The sequence below is a fragment of the Vanellus vanellus genome, assembly GCF_965231255.1.
Source record: "Vanellus vanellus genome assembly, chromosome: 3".
Lineage (NCBI taxonomy): Eukaryota > Metazoa > Chordata > Aves > Charadriiformes > Charadriidae > Vanellus > Vanellus vanellus.
The window spans coordinates 65,062,033-65,080,926 of record NC_138907.1 but is presented as its reverse complement, the minus strand read 5'-3'; the positions used below and the strand labels follow the sequence as shown (position 1 = coordinate 65,080,926).

The window sequence follows — 18,894 nt, the reverse complement described above, 5'->3', positions numbered from 1 at the left end:
GATTACGTTAGCAGTGATAGCACAGGCAGACTTTTCAGCGAGAAAAAAGTCATTAACTATTTTGGCCTCTCTGGAGTAACATTACGGTAGCATCAATTGGTGGTCATGGGGAAGCTCCTATTACTTCTACTATTTTTGTACCTGTTCCGTGGATCGTTGAGAAATTTCTTTCTCAAGAGCTGTAAGCCTATCCACTTCCAAAAGCACTTATATGTGTTTTAAAATTAAATGTTAGACTGTTAAGGCTTTTTAGGAATGAACTGTGCCTCATAAACCAGTCTCTTTGAGAGGAATCCCTAGAAGAGCAAATCAATAAAATTAAAATGATGAAGATAAATAAACAGTTATCGTTGTCAACTGACCTCCTATCAATTATCTTGTGCTGTTGCGGCCTCTGTTGCCCATGCTAATTGACCTTGACGTACGTTCCTTGTTTTTTGAAGCTTCGCCTGCATAGCTTCTCTGTTGACAAAGATGCGGTGCTACAGGAAGGCAGGTTTTGCCACCGCCTCTCGCCTTTTGACGTGGACTTTAGTATGAAATAAAAGCCTGTGTGGTGGTCCACAGCAGAGCTCATAGGCGAGCACGGCTGGGCTGCAACCCGCTGGTGGAATGGGTGTTTGCCCATAGCAGCAGACCTTAAGGGTGACTGCATCGGTGACTGACACGGGAATGAAAAAAGTTTGCTAATTTGCAGTGTAGCTAGTGCTGACTGATAAAGGGATGTGTACAGTAGTCTCAGTCTTATCTCTTTTGCCAGGTTTACACTGGCGTGACACCACTGAATTTAGAGAAGCAGTTCCTGATTTACTTCAGGGCAAGGGCAGGCTCGGGTCTGATTTTGCACCACAACCCATAGAGATAACAGCTCTCGCTAGGAAACATATTTGGCATATTTAAGAACACTTCAATATATACATATATATAAGCGTACTTATAGCCTTTCCCCATTTTGTGAGGGTATTTTGGATCATTTCGGTACCTCTCATTATAAAATATTCCTAAGCTAAACCCAGGACTGATAAAATATGACTCTGGTTTCTTTCGAGCAGGGGAGCCTGCCTAAATCACTGCCACATTCTTCCCACAGTAGCCGTTTAAAATTAATAGCACATGCGGAGGAAAAACTAAACCCTTTGACGTCACTCCTGAAATGAGGAAACATAAACAGAAAAGGCTTCGCTCCACGGAGCTGAGCGTGCGGGCGCGGATTGGTCCGCTCTCCCGCGCCCGTGGCGGTTGACAGCACCTCCCAGCCCTGCACGGCCTTCGGCTGGCTGACACAGGCAGCCAGACTGCAGCAAGCTCAGCTCTACCCCAGCCCTTACCCTGGCAGAAAAGTGCACTCTCTTCCCGAGCCTTTTCGCTTCTTAAGGTGGTTTTATTGGCTGGGTTGGGGGACTTGGGGAGGTTTTCTTTTCTTTTTTTCCTTTTCTTTTTCCTTTTTTTTTTTTTTTTGGTTTTCAGTTTTATTTTTATATTTGTTTGCTGTTGTTACTTAATTCTATTCCTAATCCTGGATGCAGTTACTGGATTCTGCAGTACAAGTCTTCATGAACAAGCTGCACCGCTTAGAGATTTCACGGCATTCAAAGGTCACAGAACTGCCACTATGGTTAAATGTCTTGTTTAATGGTTGAGGTATGTACAGCAAATCTAAGAGGCAGCATGATTATTTTTGAAGGGGAACTAAAATTGTGAGGGGGAGAGGGAGATAATACTATTATTTGCTGGAAAAGATTTTTATTCGTGATTGTTACTACAGCAACCGGTTTTTGAATTTCCTCCCTTTTTCTCTTTATTCAAACTAGATGAAAATTTTAACTTATGTTGATTTAACCCTTTGATGGCGAAAGAGGATTGCAGAAAGAATCTGTTATTGTAGTCCTTTCTGACCCCACTGAGGAAAGCGTGATTGCTTTTTCTATGTCTTTTCCTACTGCTCTGTGTAAGGAGAGGAGACCTGGGACTTGGCTGGCTTAGATGAAGGGAGAAGAAATCAGAAACTCGTTCTTATCCTGAGGGGGCTGCGAGTTCGTCTGAGAGGTAGAGCAGAGAGAGAAAGAGTTGGAAATAAACAGATCAAGCAGAAAACAATATCAGCCTCATTTTTAGGAGTGCATGTACCACATCATTTTTTCTAACTCCATGCTAAGATTGCCTTACTTGATCTGGGTTCAGAAGTTCAAAATTAAGAAGCAGCCTGCACTTCAACTTACAAGCAGATCCTCAGTGGGAAGGGAGGGAGCTGATTGTCTCATATCACCACCAATTTTCGGATAGCTTTTGCTACTGAAACAGAGAAAAGTAGAAATTTTCTTGGAAGTTGAAGTCTGTTTGATGGCATATAGGTTCAATTCATATTTGAGCTAGTGATCTGACTTGAATGAGTATTGCAGCATTACAGTGAACAGTGTGTGCTGCAGGAAACGAAAGCAACTGCTGGCATAAAACTAACATTGTTTTCAGGAGTGTGATTCTAAAACAGAAGAGGAGGAGCCACTTGTCAGAGCTCGTGTGTGTGTATGCGTGTGTGTGAGTGGTCATGAAAATAATTTCAGCCAACACAGCCGATTTCTGTTGTTAATTGCATTAATATACAGGTATAGTATTGACTGGCAATCTTCATGTTTTCCCAGTTTGTGAAATGAGACTTTTTACAGCTCTGTTTGAGATGTTGCTGTCGATAAAAACCCTCTACAATTTGAAAATCTTCTATTTTAACTTTAAAAACGATGCCTGGAAAAAACAATTCGTGTGACAAGGAAGAGAACTTGAGCACACCTACCTCACGCAAGGCACCTCAAAGGGTTACAAAAATTCACTACACCAGGCTGAAGCGTGCTAGCTGAAGGACTGCAAAAATATTAGCTCTGAAATGCAGAGGATGTGCTATGTGCTGTGAATGGACAATTGCTAGTCTGCAGTGCCTAGTGGGAAAACAAGGACTTTGTGTATTGCGAATGCATAACTGCAGCTCCTCCATTTCCTTTGCTGTATCTTCACTGATGACTGCAGATACAAAGAGGCTTGTCACAGATAAACTCTTTAGTGCCCCGTCTCTTTGGAGATACTTGATTTTTTTCATGTCGTCAGACAAGCCAAAGTCAAGCTTCGTTCGCTGAACTGTTACTCTGTGATCTGCGTGCCATTCTGCCCTCCCCAGCCCTCCCCAAAGTCTTCCCACATGAACTGCCAGCTGTTTTCCAAAACTAAAGCACTGCTTCTCTAGCCCCAAGTTTAGAAAGGCGAACATAGTTTTTGTTAGATGATTAATTAGTAAATTTGACTAAGGTGAAGCCTCGGTCTGTAGGGACTATAGCCTGTTCTGTAAGGAACAACCCTGTAACTACATGTAGATAACCGAGTTTGCAAAGGACAATCTGTAAGACATTTGTTTATAATAATTTCCTAGAATTCCTAGAATCGTTCACTTCTTTTGATAAACATTTTTTTAGAGAAGCTGAGTTTTTAAGCTCTGTAATCTACATTTTGCTGTATCTGTGTTTTGTAGCAACTGCTAATGGTGATACTAATAGTAAATATGCTAAGTGGACTTCAGCTGAGGAAATGACACTGGTTTTCTACTTTAGTAGGGAAAGTTGGTCTGCAATGCTTTCCCTCAACATTCTCTATTCAGCATCGAGAACAAAATACAATTTAAGGTTGGCCTCTCTGCAGTGGATGAAAAGTTTACCGACATTTGCAGTCACATCATATCAAAAAACCCTCTGGACTGCAGAAGTTTCATGTGATATGAATGGCTGCTTATTCTGAGTTTATTTCTGTAGGGTGGATAAGAGTTGTCACCAGTGAAGTTCTAGTGATTCCAGCAGAGTAAGGCATACTCTGCTGAATCGACCCAATGTATTGCAGATCGCTTTTTAAAATTGTGAAATGTTTAACTCTGTAAACTAGTATATAAATACGCCATTATAACAGCAGCTGTTTCCTCCCCTTCCTCCCTGTTTATGTGCTTTTTCCCTTCTGAAACCCAGCCCTCTGCTTGCCCTTACCAGACCTCTAGGTAGGTCATTGAAGCAGACTGATTTTCCAGTGTCTTCATTGTTATTGTGAAGTATAATTGAGACATTCAATCATATGTAATTCCTTTTCACTCGCCCCGTGGTTCTCCTACCAATAGTTAAAGCATATTTTAATGAGAAACAGTTTGAAAATTAATATTTTATGACATATATATGTTTCCTTGTAATTTTTCAGTCTCATAGGGAAAAAACTTCTCTTGTACGGGTAATTTCTTTTATAGGAGCTGTATGAAGCAGAAATGCCAGCTACAAACCAAACCGCTACTGTCAATAGACTAAAACTTGACACCTCTTTATTTAATAATAAGAAATATTTAAGACCTAATCTGTCCTGAAATCAAGCTCGATATATGGCCAAAAGCTCTTGATGCAGTTGGGATAAAAGAGAAACAAGTCATTTGAGGCAGCCAGGAAGACATCCCATGAAAATGAGCATTCTTAGCAGCTCACTATTGTTCATCTTTTCCTCATTTTTGTGCTTGAAATTACAACAGCGCTCCATGTGTTTGTCACAGGGTGAAAGTGAAAGGGACAGCTGGGGTCCTACCAGCTGCCAGAGCAAAATTAAGTGTTTTGTAATGAAATGATGGCTCAGTATTTCTCCTCCCACATCCATATTGGGTGGAAGATGGGACTCTCTATGTTGGAATTATAGCATTCATTTTTCTTGTTCCTCAGCCAGAAAACGGGCTTACCCTTGCAGGGACATCAGTTTTTTCCCTTTCAGTGAAACATTGGCTTTACATCTAATATGAAAATTACACTTTTCAGTCACAAGCTTCGGGATGTGGAACTGACGTTGTTTCGAGTTTATACCCTGGGGGCACTGGGACACACAGCCGTGCAGCCTAAGTGTCCGAAAGCACTTCAGAAGTTCTGATGCTTTTTCTTGTCTCTGGCCAACATAAGGTGCATCAATTTAGGCAGCTAAAGACGAACAAAAGTAGCTGAAGAGCTGGGTCACAAAGCTGGGCATCATATATGCAATCAGATGGGGGCAGCTGGTAAACTTTTTCTGCGGTTTCACAGTAAATGAGTGGAAATCAAATAATGCGTCTTTTGATAGTAGTAGAAATTTGGCAGGTCTGAAGTATTAGCTTTGTGTAAATACTAGAGAGGTAGAATGTGTTTGTTGCATTTAAGACAATTTATGTTACTAATTTATAGGCATTTAGAATTCAAAGTCAACTTCTGAAATATTTTTTTAGTGAAAAGAATTCTTCTGAATCTTCCTGAAAATTGTTTAGAGCACTTTTAAATTTTATTTTTACTATTATTCTTACTACAGTACCATTCCAAGAAAATTGTGTTAGAAAACAGTATTTGAAGCTCTGAACTTATAATTTCTGTTTTCCTGTAACAGACTATGATTGACAGTGCTCAGATCTGGGCTAGTGATAGCTATCTGTTTTAAAGCCTTCAGTTTTAAAGTAGAAAATTAACAAATCAGAGCCAGATCCGATAGAAGAGAGAGCAGTTCCAGAAGCCAGACATCAGTGGCAAAGCGGTAAGTGAAAAGTTTGGGGCAGACATAATTCTTAAAAAAAAAAACGGCCAAATGATTTAAGCATTTCTTTTGCACACATTTAATTGTGTGGTATCTGCAATCCATTGATGCTGTAATTTTGATACACATTTTTCATTTTTTCTGTTCTTAGAAAGTGTAAAATCTATAGCTATGATTTTATCATGTAGACAGTGTTGAACTATAGAAATTAAACTAATGAAAGAGCTCTATTTAGTCTGATTTTCTTATTCCGTTCTCCCTCCCAGTGGGAGCTGTGAGTGAGGATGGATGAGAACTCAGTTTAGCTACTTATTTAAGCCACATAGTCTTATGGTGGTATATGATATGCTTCTGCTAGCTTACTATCCAGCCAAATAAGACATCCAGTTTGCCTGGACGGATAAACATAGCTGATGATCTCTCCCTCTTAATAGGTGGGAATGAGCAGTTAGGGTTCTCCCAGTCACACACAGAGACAAATTTGTTATAGTTTAGCTAAAGAAGAATTGCATGCAGACCCAGACGGCAAAATTTACTTCTCTTTGAGTTGGTTATTTTAAAAATAAGAAACAAATATTTAGAGGAAGATAGTTGCAGAGGTATTTTTCTTCTGTAGCTGGTAGGTTTATAGTAGTTACCCACAAAAATTTCTGGTATGAGAAACCTCACCAACTAATATCTGACTATGGTGTGTGTTTATGCCGGCAGTATAAGATTTTTGAAAGTAGAGCACAGAATCTCGCGTCAAACTAAGTTGAGCTAGTTGTCATGGAGGCAGAAAAACACACATGTGGGGCAATTCCTCTCAGGACCTGTAGGCAACTCTCTACATGGTTTTTCATAGCAGAGACTATGATACTAACGTATCCGAATGCAGGAAAGATGTTTTGGAAAGGATGATCATTACCTTTCCAAGGAAAAAGCGGGAGGTAGGCATGTTTTGACTTAATATGCAGCAACTCGGAGATGGCTCAGAGAAATATACATCTGTAAAAGTGAAATTAAGAAACCTCAGCTTCAACTAGAGAACTCTGGGAGGATGATACTGAGCTACCGTCTAATCCCTTCTATTGCTTTTGGAAATTACCCTTTATTCCTTCTGAAAGAAAGGGTCCATACTCTCACATTCTTATTCCCTTTCTTTCCTTTTACCCAACCTTTTTCCCAATGCACACTTCCTGCAGTCCTTGTGAAGACCGGCTAAGCTCTGGGGCTTGTCCTGATATGTGGTGGCAGAGCTACCATTAATGTGCACGGACCCATCCCTTGGAAAGAGAGATGACGATTCCCAGGTGGTTGCTGTGCTTTAGAAATGAACGCATACTGCTACTGAAATGCCTTAGTACTTTATAATAAATATAAATAAAAATAAAAATACTTAGTACTACCAAACATTCAGCCATCACCCAAAAGGCCTAGCTATTTTCCCCTTTATGCATGAGGATCCTGGTATAGAATGAGAACTAGGACCTCTGGTTAGGCAGCCCCAGAGGACAGCATCTGCTTAATATTTCTGCAGAACAGCACCAGTTTCCATAAGAAACAGAGGGTGTAGCAGTGGGGTGAGCTTCCCCCATGTACGCGGCTGCACACTGAAGTGCACTAAATACGGGCAACGTGAGGTTCGGTTTTGCCTTTCCCTCAACTTGCCACTTAGGCTTGGCTTTAAACCTCTGTGAAGGTTCGGTAGAATGAGGGCTTGCTGCGTACCAGGCTGCTGGGAGGGAGGAGAAGGCCTCACATAGACACCCGGACAGAGATGAAAGCAGATGCACGCGGTCTTCATGGAGAAAGCACACTTCTGGCTTTGCGTTAACTGACAACCTTTCTGTTTCAAATGCTAAGACACGACATGGCCCTGTTTTCCTTGTTCATAGGCATTTCTTTTTCGCACACTGCTGTAATATCTGAGTGTCTATTAATAACAATGTTCAAGTGGCATCAGAACGGCCATCATAAATTTAATTAGGCAGTGTATCTCCAGTTTAATCAATATGGTCATTAGAAGACTGTAAGACAGCCAGGAAAACAATAATTAGTCCTGATTAATAAAGGAGAACTTGCACACGTCAGCAAAGGAGAGGAGAGGAGAGCTTTGCCTGTTCAAGGCTTGGGAGGACAGCGAGTTGCTTTCTGCTTTAGCAGATCCGAGGACACTGTTAGTAAAAAACCCACCTGAAAATGCCCTTACAATAGCAAATAAAGGGGAAAATAATCTACTGGAGGGAGAGAACTACTATACTGGAAGTCTATTTTCCAAATTCTAAAATGCTGTTATTTAAAAAAAGCTTCATTTTCTTGAACAAACTGTAAGTGCCAGCTAGAAAGATAAAACTGGAATGTATTTCCTCACCAAGCAAATTCCTCAGGTGCACAGTTGCTTTGTTTTTTAGGACCGCTTTAAAAAGCAGAACAACTGAAAGATAAAAAGAAGACTCAAAATTGGATCGTTGTGTGAGAGTGTAAAATGGCATGGTTCCACTGAGATTAATAGGACTCCATCAATTTATATCTGTGAAAGATCAGACCCACTGAGCTTTCAGGTTGTATAAGCACTCCTTCTCTTCACCAGTTAGGTCAAATTTTAAGCTTATTAGCATTTCACCCTACTTGTTTCATACCGGTTTTCCACAACTTCCTCAGCATTGTGGAACCATTGGGCTGTTTTTGATGGCTCCACAGAAGCTGCAATGCATTCTTTCCCTTCCACCACCCTCAAACCTCCCTTCTCTCCTCCCCTTTCTCACCGAAAAAAAAAAAAAAATACCAGATTTTATTTGAAATCACAACCTCACAGTTAATTTTTAGCTTATGTGCTAGGATCTGTAGAAGTGTATATATTTGTAATACAGAGGAGGCAGATCTCACTTATTTTCAGTATAGACCATGATCTACTTCAATGACACAGCTATGTAAGTAATAATTTTAAAAGCTGAGGAATAACAGGGAAATAGTAATTTTGTTTAGGGACCAACATGTACTGCACTGTATCACAAGATATTTTTTGTGTAGTAAGGCTGTAACATCCTGTCTCTTTGAACTACAAAACTATATCTATAATAATAATATCCACTACCAAAATATAACTTTGGTAATAGTATGGTAACAAAAACCAGTGCAACATGAGGATGTTGAATGAAGTTCGCGCAATATATCATCATCGAAGCTGATAGAATTGGTCAAGCTTTCAAAAAAGTTCGCATTCACTTTAGTCTCTAAACGAAATGGCCGGCTCTGAAAAATTGCGGTGCAGGAGAGCTTGCCTGGGAAATGTTTTCCCGTTCTACCTCAGACGGAAGTCGCCAACAGCCTGTGGTTAGTGCTCTCAAGAGGGTATGGGACAATAACATTCAAGTTCCTTCTCTGCTTGTATTGGCTCTCCTCGGGCGGATTACCAGTGCAGTGTCCCCCAAGGGTTGAACTCTGTCTCCACGGGGCCTGGGGGGACAGAGCCCCACGCTGAGCCCCGGCGTGAAACCAGAGCTTCCCCACTGCTGAAGTGGCACACAAAGGTTATTTCAGGCAGATCTCCACCTGCAGCTCCAGGAGTTCTGTTCTGAACTTGAAAAGCCTTTCTTATGGGTGTTTTGTCCTCATGAGTACCTCCTCCAGAACAGCTTTTGTTCCAACGAATTGTTGATTTTAAGAGGAAAGCCCAGGTGTATTTTGAGGGAAAAAAAAAATCTCACTGCTGCTACAGGATTCCCAACTTGCTTGTGAGGACTGAGGGGCCCAGAGACCCAGTTGCTTGCTTTGGGTGCCTGCTAACGGGCAGAGGTGACTGAAAACCTAGTTCCAATCCGGTGACCATTTTGAAAAGTCTGCTTAGACCTTTTTTATTTGATAGCGCCAGAATTGAAAGCTCAAAGGTCACCGAAGCCTTGAGTTTCCAAATCTTTCGTCAATCCTCCTCTCCCCCTCCTCCCAATAGGCCTCATACTACCCTTGCTTCTTATTTTGGAAATAAGTGAAAAAAATAACTGCACTCCATGCTTAGTTTATGTGATAATTACATAGTGCTGAAGAGATTATTTCTTCGTGTTAAGAATTTCTTGTAGTGGTTGCAGTTTTTCAGCTGTGAAACACACTTGCTTTAAAAAGGATCTTGCACATGCACCACAGATGTATTATTCTTCTCATCCTTCCCCTTAGGGAGCTTCTCTAGCAGAGTAAAGGAGTATGGGATTCTGTTTGTTTTTTTCTTTTTTGCTTAAACACCATAGCAAGCATTATTTTAAATCCAATAATGTGAGAAAGGGAGGATTATGGTGTTTTGAACATGTCAGATGGTCAGAAAGCCTCTTGGCGGAGGGGGGCACCTCACATTCATCTGGATCTCCTAATACATGACTGCAGCTTGGTCTCACTATATTAGAATCTTTAAATTGATATTCACAATTTAGTTTAAAAACATGCAAAGCATCACTTGGCTAATCCTTTTTTAACTTTTAATCACCACTAATGTGAACAAGCCTAACCTGACTTCTGTTGCTTTCTAAGTATTAGTAAAAATTATTTCACATTTCATAAAAGAGTAAAGCAAAAAGCATTAATGTCAATCTGTGCAGCTTTTTATGATTACTGATGAAAATTTGCTTGCAAATAAACAAGCTATTCGCTGAAAAAGTTTCAAAAGGTGCACACGTTTAAAATGGAAAAAATTAGCAGAGAGGTCTCAGTGCTATGTAGCCACCTTTTAATTGTCATCTGTTGACAGTACTTTGACAGTTGACCTTCTTCAGCTCTGATTTTAGGAGAACTTCAAAAGCCTCTGAGCGACTCAATTTCTAGAGACATTTTCTGAAAGATTCTATTAAAGGGGCATTTCTCCTTTTTCACTCTGTGATCCTCGTTTCCTCCTCTGAACACTTGTCTAAAAATTACCTTTTCACCACACTGATTTATAGGTTCTGGCAGGGGAACTAATGCTGTTTCTCCTAGTAGCAGGCAGAAAATTAGTCACAATCTGATGTTAACAACTTCTTCATTACCTAAACTGTTTTACACTTTATTAAGTTCAACACGAGCAAATCTAATGTCTTTGAACAAACCAGGGAGTTCTTGTCCACGTTGCAAATATAGGAGACAATAATTAATTTATAAAGTCACTGTTGTAAGTCAGCCTCTGTGGCAAACTGGGATCTCAGTTGTGATGCCACTGAATTCTGCAGACAAGTGCCACTTGAGTGCAGCAGAGAGAAAAAAATTGTTTTAGCTAATTTACATTAAAAAGTCAAATAGACTAACACTGTCAACACAGTTGCTCTTGCGGTTCCTGTTGGGAGATGAGATTTAACATATTCTACCCTCACATTCGACACCCTACACATTTGCCTGTGCTGGCAACAAATAAGCTGCATGGTAGAGCGTGACAGGGTGGTTCTGCGGTATAGGATACCTGTAGATTTCAGCAACAAAGAGATCAGAAAAGCTTTTATGAAGAGTCAGTCCACCACTAGATATTTCTACAAAATCCACCAGTGGTGGTGTAATTTTCAGCTGGTCCCTTAAATTGTCCTCACTGCCTTTCAGAGTCAAGTACCTGCTGAGCACACAGGTGATTTACTAATTAATGTTCCTCTGCATCTTGCCCTTGAACCTCAGGCAGTGTCCCTGCAGTCCCTCCGGGCTGGAAGAGGAACTCACTGCAAAGTCAGTCACGTAAGAGGGAATGGCCTTGGTCTCAGCCCAGGCAGATATGAGATTGAGTCAACGTAAGTTGTGACATTATCGTGTGTGGTATAAGACATAATAAGACATTTTTCATGCTTCACACATACCATGGCATCCACTGTTCTAGGAGAGTCTGGTATAAGAGGATACATTAATGAAAAGTATGATTTAGAAAGAGAATGTTTCTGAACATGTTTGTGAATAAAGAAAAAGTTAGGGTTTTTTAAGAGAGGCTTTACAGAGAATTTTTTTAAATCACAATGTCAAATATGTCACATCAGCCATGCTACAGTAGACTCCAACAAAAGAGTAGGCCGAGTTTTCAAAGGGGTTGGACATTGTAATACTAGAAATAGACAAACAGTTACTGATTATAGTTTTATTGTAATACTAATTTCTATTAAAAATAAAATTAATGCTATTTGCAGTTTGCTAGGAGAGGCAGAGTTACCTTCAGCCCACCCGCTACTCTGTAGAAGAACTGGAGGATGCATGCTGGGGCAAACATTTTACATCCACCACTGTTCAGAAATATAAAATCATTTTCTCGAACTCATAAGCATATGTGTTTTCTTTTTCCTTAAACCCTTGAGCTTTTGCTTAATGCAATATTTACTCTCCTGTCCATATTTTATATTGCATTCACAGCAGCTGTTCGCTACATCTGAAAACTTCCAAATTTTTTTCTTTTCTCACTTTTTTTTTAAATTCTCCTTTTTACTTCAGAGAGTAGAAAGCCAAAGACTAGAAAGCTAACTTATCTTATTACTACGTTTATGGATAAAGAATTTTATAACTAACTAATTTCAAAAAAAGTGAAATATCAAAGGAAAGAGAATCTTTTGTTTTCTGATTGTGGACCATTACAACTACATTGTCCTTCTGAACTCTGAGCAGATCATCACAGAAAGTCGATGCACCATCTTTAGGCAGACCTTAGGCAGGCGTAAGGGGAAGGTATATCCTCGGCCATCACAAAACATCAGAAACATTTCTGATTATGATTGATAACAGAGTGAAAGGGAGAAAGGCAAGCAGAGATGGTCTGAGAGATTTTGGATCCCAGATAGGAACACGATATCATGTTCAGACTCATAGCAAATGAAATGCTAACCTAGGAAAAATTGTATTGAGCTAAGAGATTATTTAAGGCTATTGCTCTATGTTGCAAAATGTGTTTCAGTACCAGCAGCGGATGAAAATGCTGTATGTAACGCATTAGTCAGATCAGTAAGGCTCATTTAAGTAAAACTTCTCTGTTCCCCACAGATAGAAACTCAGGAAACATAAACGTATTAAAGGTTACTTTTTCGAAATGGCTTCTCTATCTGTGCATATGTATCTTTTAAAAGTTGGAGATTCAAGCTTTTGTCACTCCAGATTTTCTAAGTCATAAAATTATTTTTCATCACCTTAGAAATTATTTAGTGTTTAAATATAATATTCAGGTCTTTTGTTCTCTGTGTATGAATCTAGTTATTTGACTGCAGAACAAGCAAACATTTGTACAAGCAGTTTATGTTGACTGAGTCTTCTACTATGGAAATTTGCCCTTTAGTAAAAAAAAATAGTTTGTTATAGAAAATTGCTCTGTATCTTAGGGATCTGGAGTTCTTCCTAAACTGAGGATACAATGACTTCAAGCATCTATATTTGATTCATTTTTTTTTAAATGATAAAAATTAAGGGTTCAGTTCACCTACCATATGCACACTGACTGCAAACTGGACCCGCCTCCTGCTGAACACAAAGCACAGACTGGTTTCGGCAGGCAGGGCTGGAAACTTTACATACCCTGCAGCTATGTTCCTTATAGGCACCCCCACAGCAAAGACTGCTAAATCAGCTGATCCCGTTGCTCTGCTGACGGCGCGCCTTTCCTCAGCATCCCTGGCCATGTCCAAGGCCGTGTGGCTCCAACCAGAATTTCCCTAATAGAATTTGTCGTCTCTGACCCCAAATCCCCAGCTCTGCTTCGCATTGTGCGGGCGGAGCGTGGGCAGATAGTGAGTGAAAGGGTGGAGGAGGAAGAAATGGGAAAGGGTGGATACAGAGAACAACAGGGGAAAACTGCGCTGTATCTTGCTATCTTAAACGTCTGCAATAATGTCCCTTCCACCATCCCACACCGACTATAGAATTGCTGATACTAAGTATTTCGTCACTGTTTCTCCTTGTTGCCATCAAGTCTTGATCTTTTGGCCTCCGGTATTTCTAGACTGGCTGCCCATAGAAATATTTAGTCTGTTCAACATCAATGGTACTTGGGGGCTTGGGTCCAGCTTTACACAGATTTCTTTACGATGGTTGACCACAGGATTCTGGTGACATAAAGGCTGTCTCCAGCATCAGGATAAAGATTGTTTGGATAGGAGACATCTCTGCAAAATTTCAAAATGAGCTGCTAAGAAACTGAGGATTATCATATTCCTCAACATTTCCCTTTCCAAGTGCAAGATATATTTCTTTTGATTTTTTTTTTCAAAGAAATCATCACGTATTTAAAAGAGAATAATTGAGACAACAAGTCATATATAACAGATACTATAGTCCTAGTTTATGCAGTATTGGAAAGTACACAGTCTTGAGGATAAGAAATAAAATAGAAAAAAGCTGAGAAGAGTGTTGGAAACTTAAAGATTTGACCTTTAGAAACAAGAAGAAATGAGGGTCATTACTTATTTACTCCAGAACGTTTATTAACTTCACTGGTTCACCCTGTGACATCTCATTATGTGTGAATATCTTGACCATTCTCACACTCTTTGAGAATTTATTCTAAAACAATAATAATACAACAATAATACAGCCACAAATTCTTTTTCATATGGATAATGGTGATTTTAAATATCCTGAATGTTTTAGATGTGTATTTAATCCTGTGAATAGTTTTGCATGTAGGAGTATTTGAACACTGAGTCAATTCCAATGTCTCTGCAGGTCTTGACAATAACAGTTCAGAGTACCAGCAATCGATTACTCAATTATCATCAATTTTTTAGAAATTCTATAAAATATTTATTCAATGGTTGTTTTGGAAAAAAGACAGAATATATGTGTGGATTTGAAATATTTTTATATGCTTCTGAATTCTATAACAGTAGAAAAAATCTAATTTTTAATTTTTTGTGAGTTATTAAATACAGATATGAAAAAAAAATAGGATCCAACAGAAATGCACAAGGTGAGAGGTCTGATCTACAGCTGGATGTTTAACCTGTCAAGGGGTCCTGAAATCTGCACGGTACAGAAAACTTAGGAGATATAAATCAAATTCCCTTCTTATACATGCAAAGAGAAGTCTGCTTGGTTTTGTGGTAATAGTGCATGTATGGAAGAGGATTGGATATGTCACGTAAAGAAAGTAGTATTGTTTCCAGTTTCTGTATTCGGTTTACATCTGAGTCTGATAACATGAAAAATCCTGCTCTCCTGTTTTATCAACTGGCCTTGCTGGTTTATGTGTTTTATGTAAGTTCTATGTTAATATTCTGGCAACTGATCTCTAGTGAATTTTATTTTGAAGAACCAAACCACCTAACAGTTCAAGTCTTTGTGGGATCTGCCTCATTCTTAATGTCTTCCCTTGCTATCTTTTATTCTAATATAATAAATAAGTTTAACACTGCAGTTACATAGCCTTCGCCATATCTCGCAACAAACGTTCATTCATAAATAAATAAGTTTGGCAAAATTATCTCATCTTCTTGTCACTTGCACATCAGTAAATCAGGCTACACCTCTGTCTAGATTCCAGCTTCTTAGTCTTTCTGAAGAAATCGGTACGAATTTAAAATGAATTTGCCTACAGGCACCTGAAATTATTGCAACTAACGAAATAAGTTCTAGAAACTGCAGCAGTCCCTTTGCAATTGTCGCCTATCTGTCATGTGAAATACCTACATTCCCCTCTCGCTGCTGCTGCAGTCTTTTTGCGCTCGTGCTAAATCCTCTGATGGCGTCTTTCCCTTTAAGCGATCGCCCTTTGCATCTTCTTGGCACCAAGTGAATTTCAGCAAGCTGTACTCCCAGCGCTGGCAGCCCTCCCAGGGAAGCTGCTCTGCCTCGGTGGCATTCGGTACACGGGAATTCCAGAGTAAGGAACGGGCAAAAGTTACCCCGTGTTTTACATCACTCTCAGAAACATCAAACTCGACTATTAGCGTTTGACAACAAACACTGCATGAGGCCTCCAGCCTTTGCGGTCTGTCTCATTCTTGATTTCCCCTATTCTTCTACCTCCACTCATACCAGCCCTGTTGAAATAGTACCTGTGCGTTATTCTTGTAATATCAGCCTACGATGTAGGAAGTCTTGATAAAAAAATGCAGTATGACACAGAAGAGTTTAAATGCTAGGAAACAGTTTAACTGATAGGAAACTACCTAAAGGCTCAGTAAGATTTGGATATTTGTCTTCTCAGACTTTTCCAGGCCTTTGCTGTTCTACTACCTTAAGAGACTGATTTGAGCCCAGAAGTTACTCTCACTGTCTGTTCCAAAAGCAGACAAGCTGTAGCTTTTTTTTTTCACAGCAAAACTTGTCATTCTTCATAAAGAGAAATAGACTATCAAAAAGCAACAAATACACAGAATAAGTATATGTATATATATGTGTTTCAAAAAAAAAAAAAAAGAAGAAGGAAGGCAACGCAGTTTCCACAATTTCATTTTTTTATAGTGAAGCTCTGATTGTACTTCTGCCTGCTGGAAGTTTAGTCTGCAGACCTGTTTAGCTGTGTCTTTCACAGGCTTCTGAAGGCTGTTTGTGAACCAAGTGTGCCCCCCGATTTGCTCACCTTGAGACCATGAGAAGTCTGCCTGGGTGTGCCTCACAGTGTAGGTAACAAGTCACCAAAGATGCCCAGTGGTGCCATGGGTGGCCTTTGTTAGCCCTTGCCGGCTATCCCTGGGGACTGTTCTGTCCGTGAAAAGGGTGACTGAGGTCGTCTGATATACAGGGTATACCACTGCTCTTTATTACTACTGTCTACCTAATATTATTGAGAGAAGGTGTTTTTTTTCCTGATGAGGCAGGTCCCGAACTAGTGAGTTATGATGGTCAATTGAAGAATACTTAACATTCACTAAAATAAGGATTAAGAAAGGAATCAATAAATCAAATGCCAAGGGTGAATACAGAAAAACTGAAGGGATGCCATTAAGTCAGACCGCACTGGTGAATCATCTTAGTACAAATTCAGTAGACTTTAACTTGTACTTGATCTTTCCGTATTGATCCTTACTACTAATATGTAGAAAGTCACATAACACAATCTTAATTTTATCTATTTTAAATGAGGAAAAAAAATATGCTCCTCTCATTTCATGACAGTACCTAGGAAGCAGTTTGTTCCCTAAAATACAAGGTTTTCTAAAAATTGTATGAAACTATGTGTAAGAAATAAAGCTTTAGAGCAAGTACATTAATACAAAAATACTTTCATTTAAATATATATATACACAAGTCAATATTATGACGAGCTGGGCTAGCCTTCCAGACCTACTTAGAGATCTTCTTATCAAATCTTTTTACATGGATTTGTTACTTAGAGCAGAAAGATAATTTGGAATGCAAATGGGAATTATTACATGAATGAACCGAGGAGAACTCTTGTAATAACGAGTATAGCTAGGCACAGCTTCAATACTACAAGAAAAAAATTACTGATCCATAACAGGGTGACAGAGCACTGGCACAGGCTGCCCAGGGAGGTTGTGGAGTCCCCTTCTCCGGAGATTTTCAAGACCCGCCTGGATGCAGTCCTGAGTAATGTGCTGTAGGCAATCCTGCTTTAGGGGAGGCAGGGGAGTTGGACTAGATGATCTCTGGAGGTCCCTTCCAACTCTGAAAACTCCGTGATTCCGTCATAACATCCTTTTCTAGTACAACATGTAGGAAGCCTAAAGCGCTGATTTTCAAGTACAGATTAAAAACAGCTGACGAAATCAGATGTATCCATAATATTTTGTTAACTTTGGTTTTCTGTATACACCATAATCATGTCAAATTAGCGTTTCCCATAGCTATTCGGGAACATTTTTTCTCTTAATTCGAATACAAACGTCAGACGGCCACGTGGCAGTTAGCAGCAGCTGGCTACAAGACCGGTCCACAGGAGCCATCTATTTCAAAGCTGCAGTGCTCCCCTGTAGTATCTGGGTTCTGCAGAGAGCGTTTTTGCCTTGCTTCATTTGCTTCATTGTCTTTAAGGTGAGGAAGTTCATCTTACTTGAACAAACTATTTTTTTTAATTTACTGTTCTTTTCAGTGAGGGGTGGACTTGAGAACCCTTATACCCTTTCTGCAAAGGGTATAAATTCCAAGTAATTAGCATCGGAAGGCATATTGGTTACAGAAAACGAGTGAGAAGGAATCTGTAATACATTTGTGATGTTTGCAAAAGGTGAGGATAGTATATTCACATTTGAAAGCACGAATTTGTGTTCCACAGGCTCAGGAAGAAATGTACCAGCACCAACACGTATGGCATCAAGATATAAACAGATGTTTTATATCTTTATGTGAATAAGTCAAAATTACTTATTCCCGGCAATCAGGTATCTGATTTTTTGTTTTTCTCATTTGGTATGGCTTCTCTTAATGCAAAATTATTTCTCTACTGGACAGCTTAATTCTGACATATAGGACTATTTGTCACATAAACTGATTCTACTCCTAAATTCATCAGCAAAAAGCAAATAACAGAAATAACATGATCAACACTTTTGTAGACCAGTGAAAATTTCTATTGTGACAAAATGTGTTTTCCTTTTTTTGCACCAAATTTTGTCAAATTCTCTGGCTTTCCTTTGAAACACAAAACTAAAGACAGACCTGCATGAAAGACAAGGAAATAATTTGTTTTCATCAAACATTTTTACTCTCTATGTATTTATTCGCATTACAGCTGTGCCTAAGTGTTTCCCGCTGCCATCTCCGTTGCGCTAGCTGCCGTGGAAACAAGGTGCCACACAAACAGAGAAAGACACCGGTTTGGTCATTTAATTTGAAACAACAGCCAAGTGTAGCAAACAAAAGAGGAGAAGCAATGCAAGCATACAAAAATAAGATTAGATATTTGCATTGGTTAACTGTTGCATAAATTGATATCTCAATTTTTGTACGCTAAAATGAGCTAATGAAGTGTGGAACTTTTTCAGATGTCACATTTTTATCAGTGATTTAGATGTCATTCTTTATATTTACTTCACAGCAAAAATATAACTAAAATTATTGGTCTTTTGGAGGAATTCAAACTGTACCTTCCTTAGAAGTTACTCTTGTCGGTGTGTGCTTGCTGAGTCAAAGTTGTGAGCCTCCCTTTGAATCAGTCTTGATTTGATTTAACAAAAACGTTGTGGGCCTTCTTAACTCACAATCTTTAATGACAGCTTCTACTGAGATCATTACTATTAACCTCTAGTTAATAGTTTATTAGTGATCCATGCTATGAAGCCACATCTGGAGCACTGCATCCAGTTCCAGGCTACCCAGTATAAGACGGATGTGGAGTTACTGTAATGAGTCCAGTGAAGACAAACAAAGGTGAATAAGGACTTGGAGGCTCTGTCATGCAGGGAGAGGTTGAGAGAGCTGGAGGAGAGAAGGCTCGGCAAAGATCTTTATCGCTGTGTATAAATAGCCGATCAGGGGTGTTAGGAAGAC

At 39.5% G+C, this 18,894-nt stretch overlaps 1 protein-coding gene across 1 annotated transcript in view; it reads left to right on the top strand.

The window, feature by feature from the left end:
- Positions 1-1,204: 1,204 nt before the first annotated feature.
- The window catches only part of PDE7B (phosphodiesterase 7B), a 180,076-nt gene continuing 162,386 nt past the window's right edge, over positions 1,205-18,894 (top strand). The window contains exons 1-2 of the mRNA XM_082481808.1: positions 1,205-1,375; positions 1,527-1,641. Coding sequence (XP_082337934.1) covers positions 1,621-1,641 — 21 coding nt within the window. The 5' untranslated portion in view covers positions 1,205-1,375; positions 1,527-1,620. The remainder of the gene's footprint in view (positions 1,376-1,526; positions 1,642-18,894) is intronic.